This window comes from Aphidius gifuensis, linkage group LG4 (assembly GCF_014905175.1).
Source record: "Aphidius gifuensis isolate YNYX2018 linkage group LG4, ASM1490517v1, whole genome shotgun sequence".
Classification (NCBI taxonomy): domain Eukaryota; kingdom Metazoa; phylum Arthropoda; class Insecta; order Hymenoptera; family Braconidae; genus Aphidius; species Aphidius gifuensis.
The window spans coordinates 4,558,686-4,585,331 of record NC_057791.1 but is presented as its reverse complement, the minus strand read 5'-3'; the positions used below and the strand labels follow the sequence as shown (position 1 = coordinate 4,585,331).

Sequence of the window (26,646 nt, the reverse complement as noted above, 5' to 3'; positions counted from 1 at the left end):
GTTTATCAAGTATTTAAAAGCCTGTTATTTTATTTCTTATATTCAATATTAGTTATCTAAATTGCTTCTATTTTTCAGATCCTTCATTACAAAGGCTGCAAAAAAAAAAAAACAAACAGTTGTTACTTCTGTTAAGATTTAGTGTGTGCTAAAATAACTGTATTTTATTTTTTCAGTATAACCATGTTAAAAACAATATATCTGCTGCTTTGAGCACAATTCAATATAAGTTTAAGTATGTATTTTATTATAAAACGGCATCAGATATTTGTTTTATTACTTTTTATTTAAAACTATTCATCGTTTCAGTTTGCCAAAACCGACAGCTGCACTTCACTGCACTTCATAAGGCAATAATGCTTGGCCTACGATTGAATTTTTCTCGAGAGTAGATGAACAGTAAGTATTTCCATTTTTAAAACAAGTATCAAATTTGATTAATTATTATGTTGATTTATATGTTTATTAATTAACCAAAAATAAAAACAAAAAAAAAAAATTTTAATTAGTAAAAAAAACAAAAAAACTTACAGTTTATAATTTACATTATAAAAACTTAATTATTAAATATATTATAACATTGGTTCGTCTTTAGTTGTTTTTATATTTGGTTTTCTTAAATGATGATAATTTGGTAAAACTCTTATTAAAAATTCCAACTGTCCAACTTGTGGCTGAAAAATAATTTAAAAAATGATTATTAATTTTGTATTATTAATTATACAAATGTTTAATTATTTTTTTACGTACATAAGGTTTATCATTCATTTCACGACGATGACATTGAGTACCATAAACAATTGTATTTTCAGTAACAATTTCTGGCTCTAATAATGAGCATGATGGTCCAATAACACATCCATTTGTTAGTTCAATTCCTCGACCAACTTTAGCTATTAAAATTTCATTGAATTAATATTCATAAATTTTCATTGGATATTAATTTATAAAAGTAAATTATCTATTGTATAACCTTTTGCTTCTAATACATTGTTATCGCCAACTTTGACAGCTTCACATATTGAATCAGTTTCGAATACATTAAAATTACCAATTATTTGAGTATGAATTGTCTCAGAGTTTGTTGCATTATCAGGCATTCTGTTAAATATAAATTTCCATAATTAAATATTATTCATTTTTGTTTGTCCGTAATTTAATAACTTACTTGTTAATAATTGATGCCATTTCTTCAATTATGTTACCTTCTCCAATGACAATCGGTCCAGCTTCAGCAATTATTGTTGCTCGAGGATGTACCACTGTTCTTGGTCCAATTGTAATATCCCCTCTGAGAATACTCTCATCACAAACCACTGCGCCAGTAGCAATTTTAATTCTTAAAAATATAATTTTATTTTATTAATTACATTGTTGTTTTTATTTCGAGAATTTGTTGACAGTATTTGTTAACCTCTAAATAAAACAATTTTAATTTAAATATTACATAAAAACTTGAAGATAAATTAAAATTTATTAAATGATTTTTAAGTCACGAATTTATTTAACTTACGCTGAACGTCGAGCAAGTGGTCCAGACATAGAATCTGACATTTTAAATATTTGATAATTATATTATTTCAATTATTTAATAATCGTGTGTGTTTACATATGGTGTTGTCATTATTGTAACTTTTCTCTCTCTCTCTCACTCGCAAAAATAACAATAATATTTTGACACATCAATGTAACCTTAAAGTGTACATATTTTAATGTGACGACTGTCGTATATTTTGGAGTATTTTGGTAAACATAAGAGTGCATAAAAGTAAAATTGTTCCACTAAAAAAAGCTAAGTACTTTAAAAATAGTTAACAACAATAATAACAACAAATAAAAATGAATATTTTACCAAAAAAAAGGTAAAGTTATACTTGATAAATAATTTATTTTTAAATAATCATATGATATTAATAAATTTTTATGTTGTTGAATTAGATGGCATGTAAGAACAAGAGATAATATTGCTCGTGTTCGTCGTGATGAAGCACAAGCTGCTGAAGAAGAAAAAGCCAAAAAATCAAGGATTCAAAAAGCAGTAAGATAATATGATAAATAAAAAACAAAACTAAAAATGTTTAATAAATTATTTAAACTGTATTTTTTATATATTTTTTTTTTCTCAGGAAACTGAAGCAAGAATTGACATACTAAGATCAAAAGCTCGACAAAAATATGATGGTAGAAATGAACAACAAGAAGAAGATATAAAAAAACCAGAAAAATTAGAACATGTAAATTTTTTTCGTGATCTTGAACAAGGTATTGTTGATTATAATAAACCAAATGCTGAACATGAAGCTGAAAAAAAAGCTGAAAAAGAAAAATATGAAAAACAAATTGGATACTTAACTTATCTTGGTCAAGATACAAATGAATCAACTGGTAAAAAAAATTGGTATGATCAAATACCAGCACGTTTAATTGATAAGGAAAAAAAAACTGAAATATATTCAAAAAATAAAACAATTGAAGATCCAATGAGTGTTATTAAAAAATACATAAAAACTACATCTTCATCAACATCAGTGTCATCACCAAATAAAGATATAATTAAAATTGAAAATACAAAAAAAAGAAAACGTCAATCAGACAGTGACAATGACAACGACAATGATGATGATAAAAATAAAAGAAAAAAACATAAAAAAAACAAAAAGAAAAAGTCAAAAAAACATAAATCAGATAAGTATGATGATGATAATGATGATAAAAAACCAAGTAAGTTAAGTATCGAAAAATTAAGACAAGCAAGATTATTAAGAGAACAATCTGAAAAAACTAAAACAGAACAACTATTAGCAAAATTAAGAGGTGATCCATTACCAATTGTTATTAAAGAAGAACCTAAACCAACAATACGACAAAAATATAATTCACAGTATTGTCCAGAAATAGCTAGACAAAATGCTGAAAGAACACCAAGACATTAATTTTATTATTAATCTAATAATAGCAATAGTAAATTTATAATTTATTCATTTATCAATTAAATATTAACTGCAAATTTTATATTTAAAAATGATCTTATTAATAAACGAAATTGTCAATCGAAAATCTTGTAAATAAATCATCATGTAAATAAATTTTCTGTTAATTATTAATAATTTTATAATAATTACTTTATTAACTAAAAAATCAATGGCAGTTTTTTATATGTTATTATTTTATTGTATAATTATTTATAAATTTTTTTGATTGAGGTGATAAGTACAATTTCATTTGGTAATTTTTAAACAATATCAATTGGTACTTCAGCTGATTAACAAAATTTGATTTTTTTTTTCATAAACCTTTGGTGACTTTATAAATTGTTTAAAATATTTAATTCCTTTTTTATCAAATTAATGTCGTGATTTTGATTAAAAAAAAATGAATTTTTATGAAATTTATTTTAAACAATCAGCGCCATAAAAAATGGCTGCTCGTTAAAAAAAAAAAAAAAAAATTTAATTGATTTATTTATTATCCCTATATCTAGAAACCCTAGATTGATAATAACGTGTGACGTGTTGTTTTTTTATTTTTCCTAGATTAACTACCCGGGAACACTTGTCAGGCGTTTGCCCTGAGATTTGTTCATTCGTGTTGAATCGTGTCACTTTTGGTGTTACAAAAGTGTACAGAAGTGTGAGCATAATAGTTTTATTTAGTGTGTCGACATTTAGATAACAAAAAAAGAAGAAAAAGAAAATTCATCAAAATGGAAGAAGGCTTGAAAGATGTTGTTGATAAAATAAATGAAAGTTTATCAAAAAATGAAAATTCAACAACAGGTAGAATACCATCAACACCAGAAGGAATGGCAATTGCATATGCTAGTCTTGTTATCATGGCGGTTTTGCCAATATTTTTTGGTAGTTACAGATCAGTCAAGCATCACAAAGAACAGCAGGTTAAGACTCATTCATTCAATAAAAAAAAAAAAAAACAAAATGTCCACGTATCATAATTTTCTCATTCAAAAATAATCTAACATATTTTTTAATTTTTCATCATCATCATCAATATTATTCAATGTTTATTATTGATTTTATATATTCCAATAATTGTACTTAACAATAATTTCATTTCATTTTTTTTGTTTTTTTAATAGAAACATTATGAAGCCAGTGGTGAAAAACCAGAAATTATGTCTCAACGTGAAGCAGCAATGTTTCCACTTATAGCAAGTGTATCACTATTTGGATTGTATTTATTTTTTCAAGTAAGTTATCAATTAATCAATTAAAATATAATAATTATTTTTTTAAATTAAAAAATGAATTTATGTAATTAATTAAGTGTTCATGTTTACAGTTTTTCTCAAAAGAATATGTTAATTTATTATTAACTGGATACTTTTTCTTCCTTGGTGTTATTGCAATGTGTCATTTAAGCAGGTAAATTTAAATTAATAAAAATAATAATAATTAAAATAATATATAAAAAATTTATTTTAGTCCAATTGTATCATCACTTGTACCAGCTGCAATTCCAAAAACATCATATCACATACATTTTACTGAAGGTGAAGGTGATCAAATTCAAGATGTTATATCATATAAATTTAATCTTCATGATGTTGTTTGTTTAATATGCTGTTCAATTGTTGGAGCATGGTATCTCGTTCAAAAAGTAAGATATAATAATATTTATATAATAAATTTAATCATCAATTTTATCCTCATTTAATCATGAAAAAAAATATATATAAAATGTCATAACCTTACAAGTATTTTAATTACAATATGTTTAATAATAAATAAATATTTTTTTTGTTTTGTTTTACAGCACTGGATTGCAAATAATCTATTTGGAATAGCATTTGCAATAAATGCTGTTGAAATGTTACATCTTAATAATATTGTAACTGGTTGTATTCTTCTTGGTGGTTTATTTGTTTATGATATTTTTTGGGTATTTGGTACTGATGTTATGGTTACTGTTGCAAAATCATTTGAAGCACCAATTAAATTAGTATTTCCACAAGATTTACTTGAACATGGTTTTGGTGCTAAAAATTTTGCAATGCTTGGTCTTGGTGATATTGTTGTACCAGGTATATTTATTGCATTGTTATTACGTTATGATCAAAGTATGAATAGAAAATCACATACATATTTTTATTCAACATTTTTTGCATATTTTATGGGTTTATTAATGACAATGTCAATAATGCAATTCTTTAATCATGCACAACCAGCATTATTGTATTTAGTACCAGCGTGTATTGGTACACCACTTCTTATTGGTCTTATTAAAGGTGATATTAAATCATTATTTTCATATGAGGATCATCCATCTGGTGATGATAATAAAATTCAAGATTCAACAAAAATAACAGCAACTAAAAAAGTTGCTGTTAATAAAAATGATTAATCATATTCTTATCTATTTTTTTTTTTTTTTTTTTTATGCTAAATTCAATTCATTTTAGTGGATAATTTATAAATGGCTTAGATACTTTATCCACAATTTAAATAAATAAAATATTTATATAATAAATATTAAATATTTATGAGAAAGAAGAAATAAAAACTATTGAATTTTTTCACCATCAGAATCTCGCGAAATACACACATAGATTTTCAAATAAAAGAAAAAAAATAAAATGCTAAAAAAAATTAATATTAGCTGATGATTTTTTTTTTGTATTTAGTGCCAAGATGTTTAGTATTTTATATTCCACTCGATGATTCTGATGATTTAAAATTATAAACGTGTCGTTTCAAAATTTTGTTATTAGTTTTCTTTTTCATTAAATTCATTGCACCTTAAAAATTTATGCCCATTTTGTTAGTCATTTACAATTTATTATTTTTTTGTTTGAGATTTTTGTGTTAAATTTATTTTTCTCTAGAGAAAGATAATACGACAATTATATTGTACCAATTATTGTGAATCCAGTATTCATTTTGACATTTTTAAAATAATTATTGTTAAAAAAAAAAAAAAAAAAAAAAAGGAAATTAGTGTAATTGACTGATTATCTATTGATAAAATCAAAAACAATTATTTTCTTGTTTTTGCATATATAATCTTGGACTTGACTAATTGACATGTTGAAAAAAAAAAAAAAAATGTTAATAAATTCCATCTAGCGCACAAATTAACGACAAAATTAAAAAAAAATCTTCCTAAATTTTTTTACAATTATTTATCATTAAATAATCATGTCATGTTTAGAAATTCATCGAAATAAAAATTTATAAAATTATTATTTCTACGATAAATTAAAGTCGTATTGTATAACTCGTAAAATCTGCATAAAATTAATAATATTAATAATAAAAAAAAAGATAAAAAATTATTATTAAATGTGTTGTATGTTACTTATTTATTGTTATTGAATATTTTTATTTTATTTTTTATTTAATTATGAAATCCAAATGTAAACAAGTATAAGAAAAAGAAATAAGTGAAAATATTTATTAATATATTTTTTATGCATTAGCAGCACGTTCAACAGCTAAATCTTGTGCTGTTATTGTTGGCATGTCAATGATACCATCCTTGGTGATTTTTTGAACTTTGAAATTTGGGAGATTGACAATAAGACGTTTGTGTACTTCAGTGACACATTTTTTCATCAAATCAAATGCTTCTGCTTCAGTCATGTCTATTGTTTAATAATAAATAAAAATTAATTAAATTGTTTTTTTAATTAATATATAATTAATAATAATATACACATACCAGCACGATGATATCTATCCAAAATAGTTAGTGAAAAAAATCCACCATATCCATGACAAGCATAAGGTGCTTTAACACATGATGCCAAATAATCAATGAAAAATAATTCTGGACCAGTTTCTTCATCATATCCAGCCATTAATAAATTAACATGATATGGTGTTCTTGATCTCAAATAATCAGCCAACTTTCTTCTTGTAAATGTTGCTGCTGCTTTTGGTGATAATTCATAACCATTTCTCATTTTATATAGTTGTATATTTTTACTAATAAATTCAGAAAATTGTGTTGCATCACCAGGCTCACCAGATACAGCCATAACAAGTTTATTTGATATTTTGTGTATCTTGTGTTCATCTGTTGGGATAATAATAATTATTTAATGAAAAATAAAATGCATGTAAAAGTTGATGTCATCAAGATTATGATGATCAGCAAAATTTTGCTTTCTTTTTTTTTTTCTTTTTACTTACCGGTTTTCATAACCATTATTGATTGTGCAGTGGTCATGTCAGCAGCAACAAGCACAAAATCTTTAAATTGAATTCCAATTAAACACTCCATTGTTATTTGTATTTATTTTGCTTTTATAATCAACAAGATAATACAATTTTTTTTAATTATACAAAATGTTGTTCCCAAAATTGTTGTAACCCTAATGTTACACTAGAAAACCGCCTGTCATTAAAAACACCCAGTGGCCATTATACACAACTCAATAAACCAATTAAATGCCAAGAAATGTATATTTTTTATTGGACAAAACTGATTGGTCGAAGCAACTTGTACCAACAAAATGGCTTCCATTCAATCATTTGAGCGCGATAATTTAAATTTATAAATATCATTTAACATGAATTGAAAATAATTTAATGATTTTTTTTTATAAATTAAATATAAATTATTTTTAATATTTATTTATATTTAAAAAACAAAAAAAGTAAATTCAAATTATTAAAAATCATTAAAATATATTAGCATTAATATTTTAGCAAGTCATTAAATTAAAATAAATTTTATTTTTCTGTGTCACAAGATATATTATTTATTATTTTTTTTTTTTTTACTGCAATTAAAAAATCATCAATTTTAATCAAAAAGTAATCAACACATAAATTGATCATTAAATTGATTTACAGCCTTTATTTATCTACAATAAAAAAATTTTAAGTAACTGTAAAGAAAAAAAAATAATAAACTGCAGATGATTTTTTTTATTTTAAAAATTTATTTATTAAAAATATACAGAAAATTTTTTTTATCTAATAAGAAAGATTTATAAATCAATGTCATCACCATCAAATAAATCATAATCATCATAATCATCAGCTCCAGGTGGTACAAATACACCACCTAAAAATCCTGATAGTCTATCACCAAGTCCCATTGACGATGCAATACCAAATATAAGTCTCATAACTAAAAGTCGTACAAAATTTGGTGCATTTGTTTCTTTACTTTGAAGTTGAAATTGTTTTGATAATTTTTCATTTTTTCCCAAAACATTGTTCCACTATTTTTATAAAAAAAATATATATGCATTAGTTGATTAATTATTATTTAATATAAATTAAATACTTTACTTACGTTTAAAAAAAATATAAACAAACTTAATAGAATGATTTGAGCTTTTTTCATTTTAAAATAAATACAGTTATACTTCAAGTACTTGTGATTTAAATAAAATTAACGTCTTATTATTATAGTTAAACACACTTTTAAAAACAGGTTTATTTAATGTTTGGTATTTATTTTTTTTTTAAAACAATATAATAAAAGCCAATTTTGTTGTGATTGTTAAAAATTATTGATTCAATTTTTTTATATAAACATTTTTAAAAAAATTATAAATAAAAAAAAAAAAAACATAGAGATGTTTAAAGTTATTAATATGATACTTGTAATATAGTTAAAGACTGACTGAAAATTGTTGAGAGGATGTTACAAGTTATTCCAAGCATCCTAACGGTAAACCACAAAAAATTTATGCCAGTAGTGGCAAGGTTTAATTGAGTTTCAACTAAATAATGTCATATGGTGTCAAACATATTGATCAATAGCTATATACAAAAAAAAATATATATATAAATTTTTTTAATATTTAAGTAACGGTTTCTTTGAATACTAAATAGATTTCATTGTGTATACATTTGTATATCCGACAAATACCAAACGACTTGAGCTAAAAAAAAGGAAAATTTTTCATAAATATTATTGTCAATTCATTAGCTAATTTTTAATTAATAATATTGAAAATTAAAAAATTATTGATTATTGTTATATAATCATTAGAGTGTTAGGTGTTAGCTTATAAATATTAATTTTTTTTTATTTGCCAAATTAGGATAAAAATAATATGACAAGTAGAAAATTGTCTTTTAAAATTTGAATTAATTGCTTAATTTTTTTTTTTGCTCTACAAGTTTAAAAAAATGCTGCGTTCTATGATAATTTTTTAAAAGAATATAAAATCGGGAAAATAGGGTTTATTTTATTTAGTGAAAACTAATGCTTGGCTTAGTTCGGGAATTTTTTTAAAAATAATTTAAGTCTGTCTCTAATTGCTCTTCAAATTAAAAAAAAATTCATCTACGCGTTTGTCGGGAGAATTTTTTTAAAACCAAAATCTTAAAAAAAGGGTTTATGATTTCGCGAGATACACAATGTTGGATGTTTTTTTTTTAATAGCGCTGTTTGCGGATAATCTTTGTACTCTCGTGACACAAAAAAAATAAATAAATAAATAAACGAAAATAATAATAATAATACAACAATCAACATAAGCCTTCACCAGCTGTAATTTTTTTAACTTTTTTTTTCATTCAACAAGTAATAAATAATTAAATTATCGTCAATTTTAAAATTAAACCCTCGAAAAGTTCAATAAATCAAGTGAAAAATAATCAAAAAAATAATTTTTTTAATATAAAAAAAGCTCTTTTAAATGATATTCAATTTTTTTTTTTTTTTTTATAACTGAAATAATGATTGGTCATTGAATAAAACAACTGACAATAAAAATAAAACAATAATAGTTGTAAAAAGAGTTTAAATATATAAAAAAAAAAACATATTAAAATAATAATTCCAATATGACAGAAAAATCACGTAAAAGTATAACAAGATTTCATCCAAGTCATGGTGAAAATATAATATTATTTAATGATAATACAGTTGCATATCGTAAAAAAAGTTTTGCTGATGCATTGACATTTAGTGAAAAACCATTAGAGCCTGGTGAAATATTTTTACTTGAAATTGAAAAAGATGAAAGAGGCTGGAGTGGTCATTTAAGGTTAGGATTAACACAAATTGATCCAAAAACAGTTAATAAACATGGTTTACCACAATATGCATTACCAAATCTTGTTAGAATGGGATCAAGTTGGGTTTATGCAATAACACAAACAGCAAATATACATTTAAATTTAGAAGATTTACCAAGATATGGTAAGTCAAGTAAAATTTAAATTAATAATATAATTATTAATTTGTTATTAATATGTAATAATATTTTTATTAACAGGTCAAGGTTTACGATGTCGAGATAAAAGATTAATAACTGATGGAAGAACAGTACAAACACCAAGAGGACTTGTACCATATACTCTTTTAAGACCAAATACAGATGATTCATCAATAAATATATTACCAACTGAAACTGGTAGTCGTATTGGTGTTATGTATGTTCCACAATTTAGTATACCACAATTTGGTATACCACAATATAGTGTTGATTTAGCTGAAATGCATTTTATTATTAATGGTGAAGATCAAGGTGTTTGTTGTAGAGATATACCATACAAAGAAGCACCATTACATGCTGTTGTTGATGTTTATGGTACAACAAAACAAGTTAGAATTGTTCAACTATATGGAGGTAATTATATAATAAATAAAAATATCTTATTAATTCAAAATTATATTATTCATTTATTATTTCTTTTAAATTTTAGTATCAACATTACAAAGTGCATGTCGAGATGCAATTTTATTGTATACACAAAGAAATTGTATTGACTTGTTGCCATTACCACAAATGTTGAAAGATTTTTTACTTTATCAGTCATAAAATTTCAGTGAGTCAAATTAAAAATTAAACAACAATATATTGACAATTGTGATAAAATAAGGCAGGACTTTTTTATCATAAAAATAACTTCCATTTGTATTTTAAATTATAAACAATTTTTGTTTTATTATTACTATTATTTTCTCAAATTTTTGTCTTTTTTTTTTTTTTTTGCTTTGTCTATGTATATTTAATAATTATATAAATTATATTATCAATGTGAGACATAATACTATTAAAAAAACATCACGATAATATTATATAAATTTTTTTTCAAATATATTTGTAAATTATATATATTATATATTATTTTTTTATATTATTATTCAAAAAAAATACTCAATCAAAATGAAAATGTATTTTTTTTTCTTTTCTATTGATAAAAAATAAATAAATTTTTTTTTTATGTTAAACGAATGTAAAGTGTGTACATGATAATGTAAATTAATGAAAATGTGATAAACGATAACCAGCCAAGAAGAATAACAAAATAATTCCAATTTGTTTTTTTGTTTGATGAATTAACAAGTTCATTATTATCATCATCATTATCATCATTGAATACTGCTGATGCTTTTGGATCTAAAACACTTAGTAAAAATATTTGTCCAGCTTTACTTGTTAGCAATGATGACACATGTGTTGATAGCCAATTTGGTAATGGTTTTTTAAGCTCAACAATATAACGAAAAATACAAGTTAAAATAAGTGACATAAGAGCTAGTAACAATGAAGAGTAATAAAACATCACTGAAAAAAAAAAAATGGTATATAAATTATGTTTTGTAAATTATTTTAATGCTGGAAAATTTAATTTACTTATGTTTGGAGTTGCTGAACCAGTTAATGGAATTTTCCAATGAAGATCTTGGATACAAAGTAAATGACAAAGAAAATTAATACAAGCCAATATTATACGTTCTTTTGATCCTGGATCAAGCCATATTGTTGACAGTGTTAATATAGTCAATACTAAAAAATTATGTAAGTATTAAAAATGAAATTAATTAATTATTTTATTAAGTTTAAATAAAATATATTAATTACCAATTGTTGGATAAAGAAATAAACTTTTAATTTGATTATTAATTCTCATGACATTATAAGTCATTGTAAATACTGGAAATTTATCATTTTTATTAAATTTTGATGTTTTATTAATAAATTTTGCAATTGGTCCATCAATTTTCCAATTTTTTTGTACTGGTTTTCTGTCATTTGGAATAATTATTTTTGATGAAAATATAATTTCTTTATCTGTTTGATATGATGAGCCAAATTCAATTGTACATTTATGTTTATCATCTGGCCATTGTGAACGATCAGTATCACATTTAACATTTAAATCAACTGTTGGAACACAAATTACTTCACCACCAAAACCAAGTGAACATTTTGTTGGTGGAAGTATTTCACTGCCATATCCATTTTTTCTAATTATAAAATTATAAAATTTATATTTCTCTGATTTTTAGCTAGTTTTTCCTCAAAATTTTTCCACTATATAATTAATTAATAACTTACGCATTTTGAATCATAAGTTCAGGTGTCCATATTTCAGAGCTATAAACAATAATTGTATCAATATAATCATATTCTTTTGGTGTCCATTTTAAATACTCATCAATCCATCTCTTAAAAAAAAAAAAAAAAACAAAACAAAACAAAATTAATAATCGTTTATTAATTTATATTTTTAATTAAATATTTACTTACAATTCGTAGCCAAGTTGTCAACACAAGTGAATCAGAATAATCGTTCTAAATAAAATTATATAAATATTTTTTAAATAAATAAATATATTTATTTATTTATTTATTAAATAAATTATTAAATAATAAAAATAATAAACTCACATATTCAGCACTCTCAACAAATGGCGTAATTGTTATTTCTGTTTTATTATTATGATAAATAATTGGTCTTACTGTTGCATCATAATTACAAAATAAATATTTTTTTAATCTTAAATTTGGTGATTTACTTGATAATTCATTACACGTATTATCATCATCATCATCATTAGCTTTTATACAAACTATGTTTAATAATAATAATAAAAAAAATAATTTTAACATGATGTTCATCAAACAACAACTTGTTATTGACTGTTTTAAAAAAAAATTTATTTTAAATTATATTTTATCAATTATAAATTATCAAAAATATTATAATTCTATTATAATTTTTTGTTGATTAAATAATTGATTATTAATTTCACGCCCCAAACAATTACACGCCCACAAAAATAAAAAATTATAATCACTTGATTGATACCAATGACAGTACAAGGCCCCTCCTTTAAACTGATAATAACAAAAAAAATAAATGTTAATTACTATATAAAAAAAGAAAAAAATGTAATTTTAAAATTTTGAATTATTTTTTTTTTCTTTTTATTTATTTAATTTCATTTTATTGTTAATTTAAATATCATATTTTTCCGATTGATATAATTTAAAAATATTTAATTTAATGGTCCTGGTGATTTTGGAAATATAATAATAATCATAATAAAATAAATAATAAAAATTATAATAAATGAAAACCATTCAAGTATATATGCTAATTGTTGCCAAATTGGATCTTTGATTGTTGTTTCAATTTCATCATTATCTTCAATAATTCCATTTTGTTTTTTAATGGGTATATTTATTAATTTACCAATTGGACAATTTATTATAAATAATATTGTTGATTTAATCCAGTTAGGTGAATTAATATTAATTTCATGAATTTTTCTCAATAAACATGTAAATATTAATGTAAATGTTGCAAGTGTTATTGAAATTTCATAAAATGTTACTGTAAAAATTGAAAAAAAAAAAAAATTTTTTTAATAAATAATTATTTATAAATAATAATATAAATAAAAAAACTTACATATTTTTGGTGAATTAACAGCACCAGTTGTTGGCAAGTACCAATGAAGATCAAAAATACAAAGAATATGACATATAAAATTAACACAAGCTACTGCGATGCGATCTATGGAAGATGAATCAAGCCAGAGTACAGTCAGGGTCAGGACCATTAAAACTGATTGAAAATAAAAAAAGAAAAAAAAACATATTAAATAAAATCAAGTGGATTATTGTGTTAGTGACCATAAAATGTGTTATAAAAAAAATTATTTAAAAAAATTTATATAGAAGGACAAATTAATTGTAAAAAAAAAAAAAAAATACTCACCAAGAGCTGGTGTTAGATAGACAATAATTGCTCTTGCTGAATGTCTTTGCAGATTAATTCGCACAAAAAACATTGCATCTTCTTCAGTATTATATATTTCGGCTTGTGATGTTGTGTTACTTATTTCAATAATCCATTCTTGATGTTCAATAAATTCACTCATTTGTAACTGTAATTAAAATTAAATTAAAAATTAATTTGAATATATATATTTAAATTATATTATGTTTTAATTATGATATTTTTATTACTGAATTATCATTAAATTCAAATTTAAGTTCATTTGCAAAATACATCCATGAACCAAAATGTAGTGTACAATTGTGTTGATCATATGGCCAATATGTAAAATCAGTTTGACAACGACTTGTAAATACACGAACAGATAGACATGATACAGTTCCGTTATATCTTACATGACATGTATAATCACCATCGGTATTACTTCCTCCAGCACCACTTGAAATAAATTTATTATATATATTTTTTTTTTTTTAATTATAAATTAACATTAATATTATATTTTATTTTTACATATTAAAAATTGATATTTCTGGTATCCAAATATCACCACTGTTTGTATGAAACGTTTCAATTTCACCAAAATCAGATGGTTTCCATATTAAATGCTCATCTTTCCATGCCATATGAAACCATGTATGGAAATCAATGGTATTGCTCATTTCATTCTGTAAAAAAAAAATAATAATAATATCATTAATTATTTATTTATATTAATAATAAATAAATTTTTTGAAATAAGGTACTTACTAAATTTATAATCAATGGAAATAATGTAACTCTAACATTTGTTGTTGTATGAACACTTGTTTTTGGCTGTACTTTTGGATCATAATCACAAAATAAATGTTTTTTTAATTTTAAATTTAGTGATTTACTTTGTGAATCATTGCAAGATGTATCATCACATAATATTTTTTTACAATTAATTATAATTATTAATATTAATATTATTTTTGGATACATTATTATTATGTAAATTGTATAACTTGTTGGCTCAATTTACTGACCGACCACTGACTGACTGACTTACTTACTGACACTTGTTAAGCAAAGTAAATTTATTTTTATTTATTTGAAAACGCCCCCCATAGAATTTAATCTTATCTGGCTTTTTAATTTTTTTTTTAATATTATTTATTTATTATTTTTTTAATTGTATACAATATTATATTGAAGTTAAAATATAACACAAAAAAGATTATTTTAATGATAATTTTTCATTTTTAATTTTAATAATTAATTATATTAATTGAAATAATAATTTTCTGTTTTTTTTTTGTTGTATATTTTAATAATATTTACACACGTTTAATTAATCTATTATTAAATAAATTTTTTTAAATATAAGCTCAATTATCCCGCGTTTTTTATAGCTTAAAAAATATATAACTAGATGTCGCTAGTATGAAATTATATTGTGCACGAATAAATTTAAAAATTTAAATTTAATAAAAAAACATTCATAGACCATATATATTGCTAATTTTTTATATTGAGTTTAATCAGTGCCTGGGGTTGCACAAATACAGAGGGGTGATAAAAAATGAGGTGGGGATTTCAAGTGTATTCATGTTTCTTTTGTAAATAATAAATTGTAAAATAAATATATATGCATGTACTCGTCGTACATGTAATAAAGAGACAGTTAATTTGTATAACACATGTATATAAAAAAAAATAAATTTTAAATTTATTTAGAATAATCATTGTATGTGTGTATCTAATTCGGTCGCGCGTGGGTGAATGAGATACAACATCGCGACTTAGTAAAATGCCGATATAACTTTTGCGATATTTAAAGAAAAAAAATTCGAAATTCATGTAACATTTATCACAAAATCCATCAGCTGTTTATAACAACTATTAAAAATTACCATGATTTAATTTCAATAAAAAAAAAAAGACAACATTACAATCACCTGTTTAAATAAATCCCCTTAATTGAAAAAAAAATAAAAATAATAATTTATATACACAAGTTATTTACTCAAAAATATATTTAAAGGAAAAAACTAATTTTATTAATTAAAAATTGAAATTAATAAAAAAAATAGGGTTGTTTAAAAATATCTGTGTAGTGATTTGAGTATATATAATTGAAAAAACGGATATGGCTGATTGTCATTGAAATTTAAAGGGGAAAAAAAAATAATAGAAAAAGAGGGGTGGTTTATGATCCCTCGGGAGAAAGGGAAATAAAAAAAAAAAAAATTAAGGAGAGGAGACGCTACGAAGTTTAGTGTGTGTGTGTGTGTACGGGGTTTTAAGATCCACACCGCGAGAGAGCGAGCGAAAGAGAGAGAGGGGAATAATAAAAAAAAGTATAAAAATAAAAAAAAACTGTATATACCGGTGAGTGTGTATTTTTATCTCTGTCTTTCTTTCTATCGTGTCTTGTTGGTTGGTGGAACAAATCGTGTGTCAGACTCGTGGCAGAGGGGTCAGTGCGAGGGAAAGAACCCAACGAAACACGTTAACTGGGATTGTCGGGTACGTGGTTATATTACTTCAAGTTTATATATATTATATTATTAAGTAATAATAAAATTAAAAAATTATTAATTATAATATAAAAATACAATTTTTTAAATACATCAATAATTCAGCTTTTTTTTTTTAATTAATTTATATATTGAACAAAAAAAAAATGTATATATCTAGTTGTTTTTGTCATCACTCTTGTCATATACATACAGTCAAACATCATACACACATATATTAAAATTTAACACATATATATTTTTTTAATATATTTTTATACTGGGCTTCTTCTTGATTCCAAGTATACCCCCTTGTCACTCTTCAACAATTGAGCAAAGTGCAATTGGATACATCTCTGTAAAAAAGACTGAAAATAATTATTAATAATAATTAAAAATATTAAAAAAAAAAAAAAAGTATATTTTTGTTGTTGTTATTGATGGATATAAATAGAGACTGTTTTTTATATTGTATAATTGTTTTTTTTTTATTTTTATTTATAATAATTTTTATTTTCTATTTTGTTCCTTTTTAATAATGAAAATTTACATTATTGTGTGATTAAATTGTTATGTAGTTATTATTATTGAGTATATCTATTTTCTGGCAGAAGGATACATCGTCGTTATTGAGATAAATAACAAGGAGCAAGGATGAACGATATGGAGGGGTATGGTGATGGATACATGGAGCCAGAAGAAGAGTGGGAAAGAGAAGGACTACTTGATCCTGCTTGGGAAAAACAACAAAAAAAAGTATGTTAATTAAATATTATTACTGAAATTATTATGTTTAAATAATCTTATTGTTATTTCTATTTTTTTTTTTAGATTTAAAAAATTAATAACAATGGTATTTAAAAGCGAAACAAAAAAAATTAGAAAATTAATTTTATTTTATTTTTCTTCTTTTTTTTTAAAGTTTAAATAGTTGACCTTGAATTAACAAGTGTTACTAATTATTATTATTATTATTTAATTTATTATTCATCATGAGGAAAAAATTTTTTCAAGTCTTTAATTTCTTATCAGTAGATATATATATAGGTAAAAAAATTATAAAAGAAAAAAAAAAAAATAGAAATTATCAAATGCCACGTAATTGAAAAAATTTCCAATGATATTATGAGTAGTTTATTTATAAAATAAATATATACATAAGCTTTATATTTTTGAAAATTATATTATTTTTATAACATTAATATATATTTTTTTTATTTTTTATTTTAAATATAATATCAGGTCAAGAACATACTAGTTGAGGATAAATTAAATTGCGTAGGATGATGGGAAGACGATATCTTTTAAGAAAATTTTTTGGCAAACATTTGTAGTACAAAAATATTAACCATCAAGGTTTTTCAAAATATTTTTTTTTAACTTATTAAAACCCTTTTTAAAATTAAACTAAGATATATATATTTTAAAAATAATATATGAGTCATAAAATTTTGTATGACTTTGTCATTGCCATTGGATAAGTCTATTTATTTTTCTTTTTTTTTTTTTTTTTAATGGTAATTTTACTGTCATCACTGTGGAATGATCGTCACGTATTGTTGTATTTATGTAAAAGAAATTTGCAATAATCATCATTCAACTGATCAAATAACATAAAATATTATCAATAATTTTTATCATTAAAATAACAAATTAATAATACATCAGTATAAAATCAAAATTAATTATTTTATATCTTGTCTTATTTATATATTTATTTACAAAGATTATTATTATTAATTACTTCCGGATTAGACAAATCGAAGCTTTAAAAATATCTTAGAAAAATAAAAATGTTTTAATTTTTATTGAGTTTAAATATAGAATTACATGTGAGGTCGAGGACCTTTTGGCTCATCTAGCAAAAATACAACTTGAAAAGAATTAATATAATATAAAATTATTAATTCATAATTATAATTACATGATAAAATTACCAAGGTCACCTAGTTTTTTATTTTTTTATAAATTAACAATTGCTTGGGTAGTTTATTATATTTTTTTTTTTGATGATGATGATCATGATGACTCTGAGGATCGTTAACCTCTGTTTATGTTGCAGGCCACGAGCCAATCGTTTTAATTTAAATCGGGTGACCCACTATATTCACATTTGAGCTGTATTTATTTATCAACATTAATATTTAAATTTAATTTTTTTTAATATATATATTTATAGCAAACTTGGCAAAGTTATTATTTCATTGGAATTTTTGTTAATATGTTTTTTTTTTTTTTCATTTAAATTCCAATTATTTTGTTTGTTAATATTTCATAATATTCAGCATAACAATTGGCGCTTGATTTTATTTATTTTCATTATTATTGTTTGTTTTTTTTTACAACGAGAGCAAAAGAGAGAGAAAAATAAAAAATAGTAGTTAATGTTGTTTTATCTAGAATGTTGCATCATTGACGTACTCGTTTAAAATGTGATGCTCACTAAAATATCTATCATGATTTTTTTTTTTTTTCTATCTTGTATTTATTTGAACAACAGCAATAGAGCCTATTTTATTATTCTTTTATTTTATTATATATTTTTTGAGTAGAAGAATGGGAAAATAATTTGATGAAAATATTTCTTTTTGATTTCTGCAGCAAAATAACCCTGAAGTTTTAAATATATATGATTTTTTTTTTTTTTCAAAGCTGCATTTTTCTATTTATTATTCAATTTATTTTAGAAAGAAATTTTTTTTTACATTTTCAATGACGTGAGTGGGCGAGAAAGGAAGGGCGTTACGTCAAAATAAACACATAAATTTTTAAAAAGTCTGGATGATTTTTTTTTTTTATGAAAAAAATATAATTTATTTATAAATTGATGGTTTTTAATATTGATTACATGTCATTGATAATGACCATGATTTTCAGGTAATATTAAAAATTATAATAATGATGAAAAACATGAAATGATATTTATCACTGTTTGAGAGGATAAAAATTTTGACTAGATGTCACATGAGAAAGCAGGATAATGAATAAAACCGGCTACACTTAAACTCCGTTGTGCCAATGGCCTTAATTTACAGTTTGACTTTTTTTTTTTTTTTTTATTTTTTGAATTTTATTTTTAAATCTCTGGGTTAAATATATATATAAATTTTTTTTTATTTTTCCTTCTTACTATTAAAAAAGTGGTGTACCGTTGGAAATTTCGTTTTTTTTTTTCTTCTATATTTGAATGTCAAAAAGAAAATTACTAATTATTTTTAATTTTCTTTAATTTTACAAATATTATTTTTCTTTTTTTTAATTTTTAATTAATCATTTACGTAACGTATTAATTAATGACAATTAAAAACTCGAAATTAGATTTTAATTTTGCTAGATTAATAAAATTATTTATCTTGAAAAAATTTTTTCTATTAAAATTGAATTAATCTATTCTGATTTTAATCTAATACATTTTATTATTTCAATAAATATTATTTTTTTGAACAGATTTTTATAAACAAAAAAAAAACATTCAAAAATTTATTACAAAATTATAAAATTTAATTTGGCAACAGTGGATTTGATACACCTGTCATTTTGTAAATGACCTGATAAAAAAAAAAAAATGTAAACGATAAAACAGCTTTAAATAAGAGGAATAAAATAAAATAAAATAATTATTATTATCGGGATATAATATAATATTTATTAGGACAATTTGAGTAACAAGATTCGAGGGATGGTTAATGGATAAATTTGCATATTGAAAATGTTGATGTATAGTTGATGAAGATATAGTTGATGATGATGATGATGATGATAATGTTGACATGATACAAACTCAACAGACTGTATAAAATTTAAAAAAAAAAACAAAAAAATATATAACTTATAGGAATGGTGAATTGGGCGCGAGTAAAATCTACCAATGTTTTACAAATAGAACATAGAGACCGCGTGTTGATTCTGAGCTTTTTGGTTGGTGCTACTCACTCATGTCCAATTTTGGATCGCGCGGGGTGCTTTAACACTTTGCCAGTATTAAGTTTCATGGCAATCGTTAAAAATTTTTTACAATTCTTATTATTTTTTATCGAAATATTTCCATTAATATTTAAAAAATATAAAATTTTTATGTAAAATAATAAATGTATTAATTAAAATCCAACTATCCATTATCAGAAGAAATTGAAAATAATTTTTCGAAAAAATATCATAATAGACTAATAAAATCAACCAATAAAATTATAAAAATACATTTTTTTTTTTTTATTTCAATTTCATCAGCCAAAATAATAAAAATAAAATTGAAAAAAAAAAAAAAATTCTATTTTCATTATAAAAAACAAAAATACACAAATTGAGAGAAAAAAATTTTTGTTATATGATGTAATTTTTTTTTTGTGTATTTTTATTAATAAAATTTATATTGAAATATTTCATTTTGAAGGTTGATGAAAAATAAATTTTAAAATACATGATAACAATGATTTATTCAACAAAAAAAAAAAAAACAATTATTATGATCGGGGAAAAATATAACATTGGATGCTGTCTTGGATTTTATTTATTTATTTATTTTTTCTATCCCAGAGAAAAGCGAACCAGGACACACACATATATAATAATATGTATATATTGTAATGTTAATATGTGTAGTTGAGAAAGGGATCGGGGTCGTTACTAAAATATACATGCGGTATATCTTGAATGCCCGAAAGACTTGATTGCCGACAATATGAATTCCCTGTTTGTACCGCTATTCGGAATTTAATATATATTATATATTTTTATTTTTCATAATCGTAATCGTGAGCATATTGCACGATGACAGGTTTATGCTGCATCAACATGTTCTCTTTATTTAAAAAACTATTTAAAATTAAATTTATCTAAGAAATATTATCTTTCTCTTTTTCTCTCAGTAGCATTAACTAACTTTATTATATTTATTTTTGATTGATGATTATACAGCTATTATCTTTTATCTATTTTGTCTCAAGAAAGAAATAAAAAATGAAAATATTACTATTAAAATTGTAAGATAATTTATTTAATATATTTTTATGCAAGTTCAATTGATAATTAATTTTTTGTTTTCTTTATTTTTTACAGACATTCACAGCATGGTGTAATTCACATCTTAGAAAAGCTGGTACTGCTATTGAATCAATTGAAGATGATTTTAGGAATGGTCTTAAACTTATGCTTCTACTTGAAGTTATATCAGGTGAAACTCTACCAAGGCCAGATCGTGGAAAGATGCGTTTTCATAAAATAGCAAATGTTAATAAAGCACTTGATTATATTGCAAGTAAAGGTGTTAAACTTGTATCAATTGGTGCTGAAGGTAATTAAAAATAAATAGGTGATATTGTATAAAAATTGAAACTTATTATGTATATTAATATTACAGAAATTGTTGATGGAAATTTAAAGATGACATTGGGTATGATATGGACAATTATTCTTCGTTTTGCAATTCAAGATATATCAGTTGAAGAAATGACTGCTAAAGAGGGTCTTTTACTTTGGTGTCAACGTAAAACAGCACCATATAAAAATGTTAATGTACAAAACTTTCATCTATCATTCAAAGATGGTCTTGCTTTTTGTGCACTTATTCATCGTCATCGTCCTGATCTCATTGATTATAATAAACTTAGCAAGGATAATCCATTGGAAAATCTTAATACTGCTTTTGATGTTGCTGAAAAATATCTTGACATCCCACGGATGTTGGATCCTGATGGTAAAATTTATTTAACTCTACTATTTTTTTTTTTTATTAAATATCTTTATACATTTTTCTCTATTATATATATCAAAAAAATAAACATTTAAAATTAAGTTAGATCAACGTAATTTAAAATAATAATCTCAAATAGATTTGATCAACACTCCCAAGCCGGATGAAAGGGCCATTATGACTTACGTGTCCTGTTACTATCATGCCTTCCAGGGTGCACAACAGGTCAGCGATGATATGTCGTGTGTCGCATTTGCAAAAAAAACAAAATAATCATTTTTTAATTTAAAAACAAACAAAACAAATAACGATAAAGACATTATTTTTATTAATTTTTTTTTGACTAACAGGATTTTATTTTTATATTAACAGCTCGGTTTAATAATTTAACTCATTCCCAAATTGTGTTTTTTTTTTATATTTTTAATAATAATAAATGAGATAAAAATTAACTGAGCATGGTTTTTTGAGAATTTTCGATTGTAATTTTTTTATAGACATGAAGAGTACAGCAATGCCAGATGAAAGAGCAGTTATGACCTATGTATCATCATACTATCACTGTTTCAGTGGAGCACAAAAGGTGTGTGTGTTGCGTGAGTGAGCTTTTTACAATGAAAAAAAAACAAAAAAAAAACATCAACAATAAAGAAAATGAAAGCTAACTTTTATTTGCATGTTGCATGATTTAAAAATATAATATAATTATAAAATTAAATACAATTAACGAATGAGCTTATTGATTTATTATTTGTTTTTGTTTTTTTTTTTTTTTTTTATAGGCTGAAACAGCAGCAAATAGAATTTGCAAAGTTCTCAAGGTTAATCAAGAAAATGAACGTTTAATGGAAGAATATGAAAGACTTGCAAGTGATTTACTTGAATGGATTAGACGTACAATGCCATGGCTTGCAAGTAGACAAACAGATAATTCACTTGCTGGTTGTCAAAAAAAATTAGAAGAATATAGAACATATCGTCGTAAACATAAACCACCACGTGTTGAACAAAAAGCTAAATTGGAAACAAATTTTAATACATTACAAACAAAATTGAGATTAAGTAATCGTCCAGCATATATGCCAACTGAAGGAAAAATGGTATCAGATATTAATAAAGCATGGAAAGGTTTAGAACTTGGTGAAAAAGCATTTGAAGAATGGTTATTATCAGAAATGATGCGTCTTGAACGTCTTGAACATTTAGCACAGAAATTTAAACATAAAGCTGATGCACATGAAGATTGGACTTCTGGTAAAGAAGAAATGTTAACATCACAACATTTTAGACAATGTAAATTAAATGAATTAAAAGCATTAAAAAAAAAACATGAAGCATTTGAATCTGATCTTGCTGCTCATCAAGATCGTGTTGAACAAATTGCTGCAATTGCTCAAGAATTAAATACACTTGAGTATCATGATAGTGCATCAGTTAATTCAAGATGTCAACGTATTTGTGATCAATGGGATCGTCTTGGTACATTAACACAACGTCGTCGTCAAGCACTTGATGAAGCTGAACGTATACTTGAAAAAATTGATATTTTACATTTGGAATTTGCTAAACGTGCTGCACCATTTAATAATTGGCTTGATGGTACACGTGAAGATCTTGTTGATATGTTTATTGTTCATACAATGGAAGAAATTCAAGGTCTTATGGATGCACATGCTGCATTTAAAGCAACACTTGGTGAAGCTGATAAAGAATATAATTCAATTGTTGGTCTTGTACGTGAAGTTGAATCAATTGTTAAACAATTTCAAATACCTGGTGGTCTTGAAAATCCATATACAACATTAACTGGTTTGGATTTAACTAAAAAATGGAGTGATGTTAGACAATTAGTACCACAACGTGATGGTACATTACAAGCTGAATTACGTAAACAACAAAATAATGAATTATTAAGACGACAATTTGCTGAAAAAGCTAATGCTGTTGGTCCATGGATTGAACGTCAACTTGATGCTGTAACAGCTATTGGTATGGGTCTACAAGGTACACTTGAAGATCAATTACATCGTCTTAAAGAATATGAACAAGCTGTTTATCAATATAAAGCACATCTTGAAGAACTTGAAAAAATACATCAAGCTGTACAAGAAGGAATGATATTTGAAAATCGTTATACACAATATACAATGGAAACATTACGTGTTGGTTGGGAACAATTATTAACATCAATTAATCGTAATATTAATGAAACTGAAAATCAAATATTAACACGTGATTCAAAGGGTATAACACAAGAACAACTCAATGAATTCCGTAGCAGTTTTAATCATTTTGATAAAAATCGTACTGGTAGATTAGCACCAGATGAATTTAAATCATGTCTTGTATCATTGGGTTATTCAATTGGTAAAGATAGACAAGGTGATATTGATTTTCAACGTATACTTGCTATTGTTGATCCAAATAGTTCTGGTTATGTACAATTTGATGCTTTCCTTGATTTTATGACACGTGAATCAACAGATACTGATACTGCTGAACAAGTTATTGATAGTTTCCGTATTCTTGCTGGTGATAAGGTTAGTAGTATATATCTATATTTTATATTTATTATTATTATTTGAAATTAATAATTATATTTATCTATTTTTTATTTATTTTAATTTAGCCATATATTATTGCTGATGAATTGAGACGAGAATTACCACCAGATCAAGCTGAATATTGTATTCAAAGAATGCCACCATATAAAGGACCAAATTGTCCACCTGGTGCACTTGACTATCGTTCATTCTCAACAGCTCTTTATGGAGAATCTGATCTTTAAATTATATATATAAATATTTATTATATTTTGAATAATCATTAAATTATCACTGACATATTCATTGACATATTCACGACACATGACTTATACAAACGACGAAATTCAATATTAATTCGCTCATACAGCGTACCTGTTATCGAAAAAAAAAAAGTAAAACAAATTTACAACACATAATAAATATACAACGAAAAATATTTCAATATATTTGTCGAATCAACATGACAATAACAAAAAAACAACAATGATTAACGTAAAATTAATATACGTAATATTTTTTAGTCAAAAATATCCGTGAGGTGCAGTAATAACGAATTTGCCATATCTCGAGCCAAATATTTTTTTCATTGGCTGAACTTAAATAAATTCAGTGTCTTTTATACAAAAAAAAAAAAAATAATTAAATTCAAAATTTATCAATAATATATATAACAATCATGAAGAATAATTTTTTTTATATGAAATAATTAATTGAAATTTTAATTTGAACTATTTTGATAATAATTTTTTCGAAATTTATAAACATTTATTTTTTTTTAACAATTAAGTAAATAATCCGGTTATTGAAGAATTTTTTAAAGCCGTGATTTAAAATCTATTTTGTAAATCTTATACTGAATCAATTCATATATCATATTATAATAATGTCATGAAAAAAATGAAGGTGAAATGAATTTTATTTATTTATTATTTGTCGTGTTGCTATTTGACTATGATAATAATAATAATCATAGCAAAATGTATTTAAAAATGCAGCTAATTTTTAATATTAATTATTTTCTTTTTTTCAAAGTATTTATTTTTATAAATATTTTTGAAGTAATAAATTAACTTTTATAAAATCAATTAATAAGAAAAAAAATTCAGGCCTCAAAATAAAAAAAAAACGAAAACGAATAAATTATTTTTAAAATTATAAGAAAAAAAAATATATATATATGATTAAATGATTATAAACAATCAATTATAAAAGAATTATGAATAATTTTATCTTTCGTATTTCCTTTTTTGGAAATAAATTTCCAAAGAATATAAATTTATAAAAAAATTTACCATCAACAACATATATACACACAAACAACATATATTTATAGAAATATATATTTTTTGAAAAATTTGACTAAGAAAAAAACAATGAATAATATTTTTTTTTTTTTTTTTTAAAAAAAGGAGTCATACTTTGCATATAAGCGCACACACACACACATGTATAATTATCCTTCGAAAAAAAAATTATTTAAATTACTAAAAGAAAAAAGATCGAAATCATGAAAAAAAAAAAAAAAAAAAACGTATACAAATATATTATTATTATTAAATACATTATATTAATTTAAAAAAAAAAATTGTCATAAAGACAGTGTTCTTTTATCGTGTGAAGTTTGATGAAAGAATAAATATAAAATATGATAATAATTAATTATTATTTACCAATGTACTTGAAGGCGAGAAATAAAAAATAAAAAAATAAAAAAAAAATCATAATAATAAATAACAATGATGATTAATGTTTTCTTATTATTTTAAAAGAAATATTTGATTGACAAGGGTCAGCAGGTGGAGTATGATAAAACTGTACGATAATAATTGTTGTTAATAATATTATTTATTTTCATTTTTTATTTAACAAATAAGTTAATGAACTTTTTAAAATAATTTATAAATTCTAGCTATATATTTTATTTGTTTGATGATTATTTATTTTGTAATAATTGAGTCAATGTT

The 26,646-nt window shown here is 23.3% G+C and overlaps 8 protein-coding genes across 12 annotated transcripts; 4 read left to right on the top strand and 4 right to left on the bottom strand.

Moving 5' to 3' along the window:
- Positions 1–572: 572 nt before the first annotated feature.
- LOC122854737 (dynactin subunit 6) lies at positions 573–1,673 on the bottom strand. Its single transcript, XM_044155676.1, has 5 exons — positions 1,514–1,673; positions 1,169–1,339; positions 974–1,101; positions 751–893; positions 573–674 (listed from the first exon to the last, which is right to left on the bottom strand). The coding sequence occupies exons 1-5, from the start codon at positions 1,552–1,554 to the stop codon at positions 573–575; spliced, it is 585 nt and encodes a 194-aa protein (XP_044011611.1). The 5' UTR covers positions 1,555–1,673.
- Positions 1,674–1,676: 3 nt separating this feature from the next.
- On the top strand, positions 1,677–3,023 carry LOC122854720 (leukocyte receptor cluster member 1 homolog). Its single transcript, XM_044155658.1, has 3 exons — positions 1,677–1,862; positions 1,939–2,038; positions 2,127–3,023. Exons 1-3 carry the CDS (start codon positions 1,840–1,842, stop codon positions 2,931–2,933), a joined length of 930 nt encoding a protein of 309 aa, XP_044011593.1. The 5' UTR covers positions 1,677–1,839; the 3' UTR covers positions 2,934–3,023.
- Positions 3,024–3,501: 478 nt separating this feature from the next.
- Positions 3,502–5,595, top strand: LOC122854714 (minor histocompatibility antigen H13). Its single transcript, XM_044155650.1, has 5 exons — positions 3,502–3,895; positions 4,097–4,207; positions 4,300–4,382; positions 4,443–4,617; positions 4,774–5,595. The coding sequence occupies exons 1-5, from the start codon at positions 3,704–3,706 to the stop codon at positions 5,359–5,361; spliced, it is 1,149 nt and encodes a 382-aa protein (XP_044011585.1). The 5' UTR covers positions 3,502–3,703; the 3' UTR covers positions 5,362–5,595.
- On the bottom strand, positions 5,438–7,400 carry LOC122854735 (proteasome subunit beta type-2). The gene is made up of 3 exons (XM_044155675.1): positions 7,152–7,400; positions 6,679–7,035; positions 5,438–6,601 (listed from the first exon to the last, which is right to left on the bottom strand). Exons 1-3 carry the CDS (start codon positions 7,240–7,242, stop codon positions 6,426–6,428), a joined length of 624 nt encoding a protein of 207 aa, XP_044011610.1. The 5' UTR covers positions 7,243–7,400; the 3' UTR covers positions 5,438–6,425.
- A 535-nt stretch (positions 7,401–7,935) lies between these two features.
- LOC122854741 lies at positions 7,936–8,857 on the bottom strand. Its single transcript, XM_044155681.1, has 2 exons — positions 8,266–8,857; positions 7,936–8,191 (listed from the first exon to the last, which is right to left on the bottom strand). The coding sequence occupies exons 1-2, from the start codon at positions 8,314–8,316 to the stop codon at positions 7,955–7,957; spliced, it is 288 nt and encodes a 95-aa protein (XP_044011616.1). The 5' UTR covers positions 8,317–8,857; the 3' UTR covers positions 7,936–7,954.
- A 543-nt stretch (positions 8,858–9,400) lies between these two features.
- LOC122854724 (neuralized-like protein 2) lies at positions 9,401–11,241 on the top strand. Its single transcript, XM_044155663.1, has 3 exons — positions 9,401–10,128; positions 10,205–10,558; positions 10,635–11,241. The coding sequence occupies exons 1-3, from the start codon at positions 9,771–9,773 to the stop codon at positions 10,748–10,750; spliced, it is 828 nt and encodes a 275-aa protein (XP_044011598.1). The 5' UTR covers positions 9,401–9,770; the 3' UTR covers positions 10,751–11,241.
- LOC122853752 (neuronal acetylcholine receptor subunit alpha-5-like) lies at positions 10,900–14,987 on the bottom strand. The gene is made up of 12 exons (XM_044154171.1): positions 14,715–14,987; positions 14,478–14,632; positions 14,195–14,402; positions 13,944–14,112; positions 13,635–13,790; positions 13,435–13,556; positions 12,608–12,880; positions 12,467–12,511; positions 12,275–12,384; positions 11,798–12,183; positions 11,570–11,722; positions 10,900–11,500 (listed from the first exon to the last, which is right to left on the bottom strand). Exons 1-12 carry the CDS (start codon positions 14,928–14,930, stop codon positions 11,154–11,156), a joined length of 2,340 nt encoding a protein of 779 aa, XP_044010106.1. The 5' UTR covers positions 14,931–14,987; the 3' UTR covers positions 10,900–11,153.
- Positions 14,988–16,212: 1,225 nt separating this feature from the next.
- On the top strand, positions 16,213–25,348 carry LOC122854672 (alpha-actinin, sarcomeric). 5 transcript variants are annotated; one of them, XM_044155569.1, is made up of 7 exons: positions 16,213–16,457; positions 17,059–17,203; positions 21,503–21,737; positions 21,804–22,139; positions 22,276–22,361; positions 22,919–24,676; positions 24,766–25,348. In XM_044155569.1, the coding sequence occupies exons 2-7, from the start codon at positions 17,102–17,104 to the stop codon at positions 24,922–24,924; spliced, it is 2,676 nt and encodes an 891-aa protein (XP_044011504.1). In that variant the 5' UTR covers positions 16,213–16,457; positions 17,059–17,101; the 3' UTR covers positions 24,925–25,348. The 5 variants fall into 5 exon arrangements, with proteins under 5 accessions (XP_044011504.1, XP_044011507.1, XP_044011506.1 ...); XM_044155572.1 differs by lacking the exon at positions 22,276–22,361 and adding an exon at positions 22,634–22,719 and having other exon boundaries at positions 16,264–16,457; positions 17,062–17,203; XM_044155571.1 differs by lacking the exon at positions 22,276–22,361 and adding an exon at positions 22,634–22,719 and having other exon boundaries at positions 16,264–16,457.
- Positions 25,349–26,646: the final 1,298 nt, after the last annotated feature.

What these genes read in the sequence shown, in the direction of transcription:
- LOC122854735 (XM_044155675.1), bottom strand. Translation starts at nt 7,242, where the DNA reads ATGGAGTGTTTAATTGGAATTCAATTTAAAGATTTTGTGCTTGTTGCT. An exon ending in AATAATGGTTATGAAAACCG is followed by an intron (nt 7,036 to 7,151) that starts GTAAGTAAAAAG and finishes TTATCCCAACAG; the next exon opens with ATGAACACAAGATACACAAA. An exon ending in GGATAGATATCATCGTGCTG is followed by an intron (nt 6,602 to 6,678) that starts GTATGTGTATAT and finishes ATTAAACAATAG; the next exon opens with ACATGACTGAAGCAGAAGCA.
- LOC122854724 (XM_044155663.1), top strand. Translation starts at nt 9,771, where the DNA reads ATGACAGAAAAATCACGTAAAAGTATAACAAGATTTCATCCAAGTCAT. An exon ending in AGAAGATTTACCAAGATATG is followed by an intron (nt 10,129 to 10,204) that starts GTAAGTCAAGTA and finishes TTTTATTAACAG; the next exon opens with GTCAAGGTTTACGATGTCGA. An exon ending in AATTGTTCAACTATATGGAG is followed by an intron (nt 10,559 to 10,634) that starts GTAATTATATAA and finishes TTTAAATTTTAG; the next exon opens with TATCAACATTACAAAGTGCA.
- LOC122853752 (XM_044154171.1), bottom strand. Translation starts at nt 14,930, where the DNA reads ATGTATCCAAAAATAATATTAATATTAATAATTATAATTAATTGTAAA. An exon ending in GAAATATCAATTTTTAATAT is followed by an intron (nt 14,403 to 14,477) that starts GTAAAAATAAAA and finishes ATTTATTTCAAG; the next exon opens with TGGTGCTGGAGGAAGTAATA. An exon ending in GAACTTATGATTCAAAATGC is followed by an intron (nt 12,184 to 12,274) that starts GTAAGTTATTAA and finishes TTTTATAATTAG; the next exon opens with AAAAAATGGATATGGCAGTG.
- LOC122854741 (XM_044155681.1), bottom strand. Translation starts at nt 8,316, where the DNA reads ATGAAAAAAGCTCAAATCATTCTATTAAGTTTGTTTATATTTTTTTTA. An exon ending in TGTTTATATTTTTTTTAAAC is followed by an intron (nt 8,192 to 8,265) that starts GTAAGTAAAGTA and finishes TTATAAAAATAG; the next exon opens with TGGAACAATGTTTTGGGAAA.
- LOC122854737 (XM_044155676.1), bottom strand. Translation starts at nt 1,554, where the DNA reads ATGTCAGATTCTATGTCTGGACCACTTGCTCGACGTTCAGC. An exon ending in ATGGCATCAATTATTAACAA is followed by an intron (nt 1,102 to 1,168) that starts GTAAGTTATTAA and finishes TATATTTAACAG; the next exon opens with AATGCCTGATAATGCAACAA. An exon ending in CAATGTATTAGAAGCAAAAG is followed by an intron (nt 894 to 973) that starts GTTATACAATAG and finishes AAATTTTAATAG; the next exon opens with CTAAAGTTGGTCGAGGAATT.
- LOC122854720 (XM_044155658.1), top strand. Translation starts at nt 1,840, where the DNA reads ATGAATATTTTACCAAAAAAAAG. An exon ending in AATATTTTACCAAAAAAAAG is followed by an intron (nt 1,863 to 1,938) that starts GTAAAGTTATAC and finishes TTGTTGAATTAG; the next exon opens with ATGGCATGTAAGAACAAGAG. An exon ending in AATCAAGGATTCAAAAAGCA is followed by an intron (nt 2,039 to 2,126) that starts GTAAGATAATAT and finishes TTTTTTTCTCAG; the next exon opens with GAAACTGAAGCAAGAATTGA.
- LOC122854672 (XM_044155569.1), top strand. Translation starts at nt 17,102, where the DNA reads ATGAACGATATGGAGGGGTATGGTGATGGATACATGGAGCCAGAAGAA. An exon ending in GGGAAAAACAACAAAAAAAA is followed by an intron (nt 17,204 to 21,502) that starts GTATGTTAATTA and finishes TATTTTTTACAG; the next exon opens with ACATTCACAGCATGGTGTAA. An exon ending in ACGGATGTTGGATCCTGATG is followed by an intron (nt 22,140 to 22,275) that starts GTAAAATTTATT and finishes AATCTCAAATAG; the next exon opens with ATTTGATCAACACTCCCAAG.
- LOC122854714 (XM_044155650.1), top strand. Translation starts at nt 3,704, where the DNA reads ATGGAAGAAGGCTTGAAAGATGTTGTTGATAAAATAAATGAAAGTTTA. An exon ending in AGCATCACAAAGAACAGCAG is followed by an intron (nt 3,896 to 4,096) that starts GTTAAGACTCAT and finishes TTTTTTTAATAG; the next exon opens with AAACATTATGAAGCCAGTGG. An exon ending in GATTGTATTTATTTTTTCAA is followed by an intron (nt 4,208 to 4,299) that starts GTAAGTTATCAA and finishes TCATGTTTACAG; the next exon opens with TTTTTCTCAAAAGAATATGT.